The sequence below is a fragment of the Pecten maximus genome, chromosome 13 (genome assembly GCF_902652985.1).
Source record: "Pecten maximus chromosome 13, xPecMax1.1, whole genome shotgun sequence".
In the NCBI taxonomy this organism is placed as follows: Eukaryota; Metazoa; Mollusca; class Bivalvia; order Pectinida; family Pectinidae; genus Pecten; species Pecten maximus.
This window is the reverse complement of record NC_047027.1, coordinates 26,771,114-26,778,201: the sequence shown is the minus strand read 5'-3', so window position 1 is coordinate 26,778,201 and position 7,088 is coordinate 26,771,114. Positions and strand designations below refer to the sequence as shown.

General features: G+C 39.5%; 1 protein-coding gene across 1 annotated transcript; it reads right to left on the bottom strand.

Moving 5' to 3' along the window:
* Nucleotides 1–1,482: 1,482 nt before the first annotated feature.
* Nucleotides 1,483–3,355, bottom strand: LOC117340588 (cell wall protein DAN4-like; the record flags this gene model as incomplete). Its single annotated transcript, XM_033902348.1, has 3 exons — nucleotides 3,167–3,355; nucleotides 2,210–2,431; nucleotides 1,483–1,964 (listed from the first exon to the last, which is right to left on the bottom strand). Coding segments are annotated over exons 1-3 (879 nt in total), but the record flags the coding sequence as incomplete, so codon positions are not given.
* Between the last annotated feature and the right edge of the window lie 3,733 nt (nucleotides 3,356–7,088).

Here is a 7,088-nt window from a genome sequence, read left to right as displayed (position 1 = left end):
GGTTGGGTGGTAGGTAGTTGGGAGTGGTTGGTATTGGTCGTGTGGGTGGTGGTAGTTGTCGTTTGGGTTGGGGGTGGGGAGGGTGGCTAGTGCGTTGGAGTGGGGGGTGGGGGTGGTGCCCTGTGTGATTTTGGTATTTTGTGGGAGGTGTGTTTTGTTGTTTGCGTAAGTGGTTTGTGTTTTTGGGTGTTTTTGGGTGTTGTTTGTGCGTGGTGGTGGTGTGTTGGCTGGGCTTCCTTTGTGGTTTTGGCCTCGTGGCGTGGAGGTGTTGTGTTGTTGGGTGGTGGGTGGTTTTGTTGAATGGGGGTTTGGTAGTTGGGGATGGTGGTTTGTTGGGTTTAGGGGTGGGGATTTTGGGTGGTAGGTGTTGGTGGGAGTGGTGGTAGTTGTGTTGTGGGGGTGTGGTCGGGGGGGGGTTTGTAGTTGCGGGAGTGGTGGTGGGGATTTTGGAGTTGGTTAGTTTTAGTTTTTGCGGGGGGGTGGGGATGTGGTGTTGGGGGGGTCCGGGGGTTTGGGGGGGGTGGGGTGTGTTGGGGGGGTAGGTTTGCTTGTGGGGGTTTTGGAGTGTGGGAGTGGTGGTGTGGGTGGTGGTAGTTGTGGGGTGGTGGCGTTGGGGTAGTGGGAGTTGTGTTGTGGGAAGGGTGGTTTTGTTTGTTGGGGGGGGGTTTTGTGTGGTGGGTTTGGAGGTTGTGGAGTGGTGTGGTGGGGGGGGGAGGGGGTGGGGTGAGTTGTTGGAGGGTTTTGGGGTGTGTTGGGGGGTGGGGTGGTAGGTGGGTGGGGTAGTTGGGGAGGGGGGGGAGTGCGGGAGGGGGGTGGGACGTTGTGGAGGGGGTGTTGGGGGTGGGGGGGAGTCGTTGGGAGGGGGTGGTTGTGGGGGTGGGTGGGCGGGGTGGAGGCTTGGTGGGGAGGGGGGGTTTTTGGGGGGTTTGGCGGTAGTTTGGGGGGTGGTTGGTGGTAGTGGTTGGTGTGTGGGGTGGTTGGTGGTGTTGGTGGGGTGTTTGTTTTTTGGGGCGGGGTGTGTGGGGTGGGGGTGGTTTTGCGGCCCGGGTGTTTTGGGTGGTGGTGTTTTGGGTGGTTTGGTTTTTTGGGGTGGCTTTTTGGTGGTAGTGTTGTTGTGGGGGTTTGTTGTTGGGTAGTTGGTATGTTTTGTTGGTTTTTGGTGTTTATGGTTCTTGGGTGTGCGGTTTGTTTGTTATTTTTGTGGTGCGTTGGCTTCTAGTTTTGGGGGGTGGCGGGGTCTGTTTTGCGTTTTTTATCTGTGGGGTGTTGTGGTTGGTTGTGGGGGTGGTGGTAGTTGTTGGTGGTCTGGTCGTGGGTGGTTGTGGTTGCATTTGGTGGTGTTGTAGTTGTGGGTGGTGGTGTTGTGGGTCGTGGTGGGTGTGTCTTTTGGTGGTGGTAGTTGTCGTTGGGTGGTGGTGTTGTATTTGGGGGCTTTGGTTGGTTTTTTTTGGGTGGTGGTGTTGTTGTTGTTGGAGTGGTGGTAGTTGTAGTTGTTGGGGTGGTGGTAGTTGTTGTTGTTGGAGTAGTGGTAGTTGTTGGAGTGGTGGTAGTTGTCGTTGTTGGAGGGGTGGTAGTTGTTGGAGTGGTGGTAGTTGTCGTTGTTGGAGTGGTGGTAGTTGTTGGAGTGGTGGTAGTTGTCGTTGTTGGAGTGGTGGTAGTTGTTGGAGTGGTGGTAGTTGTTGGAGTGGTGGTGGTAGTTGTCGTTGTTGGAGTGGTGGTAGTTGTGGGAGTGGTAGTAGTTGTCGTTGTGGGAGTGGTGGTAGTTGTCGTTGTTGGAGTGGTGGTAGTTGTTGTTGTTGGAGTGGTGGTAGTTGTTGGAGTGGTGGTGGTAGTTGTCGTTGTTGGAGTGGTGGTAGTTGTAGTTGTTGGAGTGGTGGTAGTTGTTGTTGTTGGAGTGGTGGTAGTTGTAGTTGTTGGAGTGGTGGTAGTTGTCGTTGTTGGAAGTAAGCCGGTTACATTTGTCACTGAAAAAATAATGATTGAACAGAAAGGAATCAAATAGACATACAATTCCATGTTAAATAGGGTCGTCATTGTACGTTTCAATGATTGAATTTCTCACTTTAAAAAAATTGTTTTTATCATACTTTGCAATATTATTTGCTTCGCACATTTGTTATGTTGAAAAATGAAAAACTTTAAAGTATTAAATTAATTCTTCTCTCCTGCAATAAATCAATTTACGGACAGACAACTGTGTTGATAATACCTTCTGTTTCACAAAAGAAATATTTTTGTGTTGTCTTATCCACCTGAAACCAATCTCGACGGTCCACATATGCATTCGGTGGATCAGACGAGCTGTATCCATGACCAAATTTCGAGTCGGTGACGGGTAATAAAGTTCCGTCCGGATAAACCCAGTACCAGACCTCTGTTATAGAGTCCCGCTCAATACTTATCCAAAACTGCTCGTAAGGGAGATCCAGTTCTGGAAACAAACCAGAATTTTTTTAACACGCATACGTGATTAGTACATAGAATATGAATGGAAGATAGTAATTGGTTTTGTTATATATCGCAAAGTGCAGTAAGTTTCTGTGACTCAAAATTGGACCAAATGTTAAAATAGGAAAAAATGGGTCCAAATATGCATCAACTCAGTAATTAAGACAATTTGATAGATGAGTATTTAATAGTTTTAAGAACGAGCTGGACGTTCCAACTTTGTTAAAGAATCGGGAACTCTAATAGTTACTTTAAAGCTATTTTAATTTACAATAGTTACGTGACAAATCATGTCAACTTTGCCATAAAATACGCCATATTGTCTGGTACATCGCACTTTATTATACGTCGGTCATTGTCAGACAAGCGCTTAGCATTGGAGATCAAATTGCTTAGTATACAAACATACGAGTGACCTGGAGAGCATAGTTATAACTTCGGTCATCATAAAACATTCCAAATCAGGTTGAATACAGACAAGGACAAGCTACTTAAATAGGGGCCTTAAATCGGCCAGTGTACATGATATCATGAATAAAAAACACGAAGTAAACAAATTTTGGAATAGCATTTTCATAGCGGTAAAAATAGGTCTCAAAACGTGTGTTTGTTGTATATGGCATTTCTTAGACTCGAGTTTGTTTTTGTTTTTACAAGTTACAAGAAATCCTCTATAGAGCTTGTGTGTGTGTCTTGTTTTTTCTGTTTTCGCTTTTACCATCAATCATTTCCTTCATTGAATCCTGTTCCTGCGTCGTCTCCAAGGTTACCAAGTGTGTGCCAGGATGCCCTGCGCAGATATCTTGGGCAGTTTCAAGATCGACCATATATGAAAATGCGTTGTAAATATTTCTCAGTGTGTTGTCGTAAAATGTTACTACAGAATCAGTCATGCAATAAGAAAGCATGGGTCCATCTGTAAAGAAGAAGTAACAGAGAGGACGCATTCAATTATACAATTATAATTAATTGTCCTGTGTTTTGTACGCTGAATGCGGATTTTCTGATTGCTTAAGATTCTTTTTTTTATAGATATGAAGAAAAAAAAACAAAAATCGAAAATGGCGCAAAATATGTGACGTCACAAAACGGCCATTGACATTGCGTATTGATTTGTGAAAAAGAATCCCTTATAAGATCAGTTCAATTGTACATAAAACATGTTTCAATTTTGAAAATCAATTTCAAAAAATAGTTATAAGCGTAGATGTCAATTATTTTTAGTTTCCTAAAAAAAATTTTGCAAACTTTTGTTAGAATCCTCTACGCGGATTCATATAGTTTGCAAACACTTTTTTTCATAACCCAATGAAACTTAAAAAAAAGACATCAATATTTAAGCAGATATATGCTTCAAGCGAAACTCTTTTTTCAGTAACCTTGCTTGTTTAAAAATAAAATACCGTACAACACGCGTTTCCTGAATTCAAAAGCACACGAGGCCCTAATGAAATGCTTTGAACAAATGTATTGATGCTGAACTTGTTCTTTTGTTCACCAGTAATTAGCAACAGCAAGAGTCATTGAACGTGATTGTGAGGTAGATGGCACAGATGTCCAAAAATAACCGCGCAATATACATACACAAATGTATATTGTTTTTGTAACAAGATGTTAGCCAGGTAAAAAACGTAATAGACGACAGTTTGTTTTAATTGGCCAGAAATATCATTACCTGATATGCAGAAAAAACGTTGTATCAAGAAACATTATAAGAGTATATTTTAACATATGTTCGATCGGGGATTGAAAATAAAAAAAAGGTTAAATGCAGAAAAACGTTACACCCACAAACATTATAAACAGATTTTACTGTAATATGTTTTAAGAAGAAAAAAAAACACACTTTTACTTACCTTCAAACTCACAAACATAATTTCGTTTATTATCTGAGGATAATGATTTAAGTTTCAATCTGTCAACTTTGGCAACTGAATGTGAGGGTCTGGGGTCATCAATATCCCAGCGCGTGTCGAGTCCTGTGGCCAATGTCTGTGTGTTTGAGTCTACCCAGTACCATTCCGTACTGGTAGTACTCGGCCGCTCTAAGCCTACAAGGTATTCCGTCTTCAAATTGTACACTGAAACATGAACACAGTTACTGCAAGCCTATATTTGTTGGCGTGCTCAAATCTTTAGCATAAACCTACTTAAAACGAATTAGCGGAATGATAAATTAAGTCGCCGACAAATCTTGCCATATAAACCAATGTAGATAGATTACCTTAAGCGCAATCAAGAAAAATCTTACAAAGTGAAAATCGCTCAAATAAGAGTGTTTATAGTAATTTAAGACAGATTAATTGCTGTCATATACAAATCTATATTGGTTTTCAATTTTATTATAAGAAAATGCGTTTGATGACGGTGTCGTTTTTATCTTATCTTGATTTTAAATGCAGGTTAGCTATACAAATTGTTACTCTGCACTGAAGTGTTAGTTTATAGATATACCAGTATTTTTCTCCCACTGGGTGGGTTTGATTATTAAAAGATTTTACTAGACATGTAGGATATATGCATTCCATTCTAAAGCCATCAGGACAAAGGCATAGCTCTGAGTTCTTTCTAGATAAGCTGACCTTTGTTTCTTTGGCTATCGGGTTGGTACTATGCTACCACCTGAAGCTAGTTGGGCATATCACGGAACCAATGCGTTCATTTCTCAGACCACCGGAAGAAACGTTGGAAAATAACTATTGGAGTATGATATTTTTTATGGCAGTATGTATGAATATAATATTTCATTCCAAACAGTTAATTTCTTGTTTTCGAGTGCCAAAAGATAGTTTTGCATTGTCTACTATGAATGTAGGAAAAACCCAAGGGCTTGCATCCCTGTTTTGTTTTTGTTTTGTTTTGTTTTTGTTTGTTTTTGTTTTTGTTTTTGTTTGTTTTTGTTTTAATAAAACATGTCTGCGCTCTTACAAATCTATGCTATATCTAATGAATTGATCACACTGGTTTGTTTTGTAATATGGTTATTGGTTTCACATATTTCATTCCACGAGGTGAAAAAAAAAACCCATTCATCTTCTCTTTCCATGCTACATCTATCTTTATCATATTGTCGGCCTGTTACATTTGTATTCAGTGAATTTGCCCTTATAATACTGCATCAGTCACTAGTGTAAAATACATACCCTTGAGCGTTTTTCATTAGCGTCAGTCAGAAATCGATTGTGATGTCATACTATAGAAAATAACGTGGCGTAACAAATTCTGATTGGCCCAACAACAATGGTTTTCCATTTAATGTTTTCATTCGATGATGCGTTTGATGAAGTTGTAATTTTTCCTCGCCAAGGATCGCAAAGATAAAAATTTCTAAGACTCCTTCATAAAATCTCATATCAAATTAAAACTCAACTAAGATCCTCCATTTGTTATATTCATACCAAGAAAACAAAATCACCACACGTGCAATAATTGTTACATTTCTTGGATGATAAAATAGTCACTATTTTCGCTATGGCTACTTACAGATTGCAGTGGGAAGGGGGAATATTTTACGTCCATAGACTCTGTCTTTTTTATGTTTCATAGGCCTATATTGAAATAAAATATCACTTACAATCTAGCTGATCTTTTAGCCATTCCTGTTCTGATTTCGGTCTCCATGTGAGCGAGATAGCCACCTTGTGATTCGCACGCCAAGCGTGCGTCAGCATACATTGCCTCGGCTTCTTCGTCAACTTGGTACAAATGTCCATCATTGCAAAATATGACTGTCATGTCCGAATCTGTTTCACCATAAAAACGTGTAATGGATGATGAATTAGACTGTGGTCTCATCATATGATATATAGGATATCCAACAATGCCTTCAATAACATTAAATAGATTTCACAAGTGGGGTTAGTATTTAATGTATTTCACAAGTGGGGTTAGTATTTAATGTATTTCACGAGTGGGGTTAGTATTTAATGTATTTCACGAGTGGGGTTAGTATTTAATGTATTTCACAAGTGGGGTTAGTATTTAATGTATTTCACGAGTGGGACTAATGTTTTGATATATTTCACAAGTGGACTAATATTTTAATATTTTTCACGAGTGGGGCTAATATTTTGATATTTTTCAAGAGTGGTGCTAATATTTTGATATTTTTCAAGAGTGGGGCTAATATTTTAATATTTTTCACGAGTGGGGCTAATATTTTAATATTTTTCACGAGTGGGACTAATGTTTTGATATTTTTCACGAATAAGGCTAATATTTTGATATTTTTCAAGAGTGGGGCTAATGTTTTGATATTTTTCAAGAGAGGTGCTAATATTTTAATATTGTTCACGAGTGGGGCTAATATTTTAATATTTTTCACGAGTGAGGCTAATATTATGATATTTTGCACGATTGCGTAGCCACACGAGTAAAATATATTTAGTAGTACTGAAGATACAAAATTTACCGGGCAGCGTTAACGTTTTCCCTTTGTCGTTTGTAAGAAGTGATTTGATTGGTCAATTCAGAAAAAGTGATATTTTTAACAAGTGATATATATCGTTTAACAAGTCAAATAAATGAACATTCAACAGATACTCAAGTATTTTAAAATAAATAAAGTAAACAACCGGAAAATCGTGTCGTATTGTAAAATACATTAAGCATAAAAGTACCAATAAAATTTGAACAGGTAT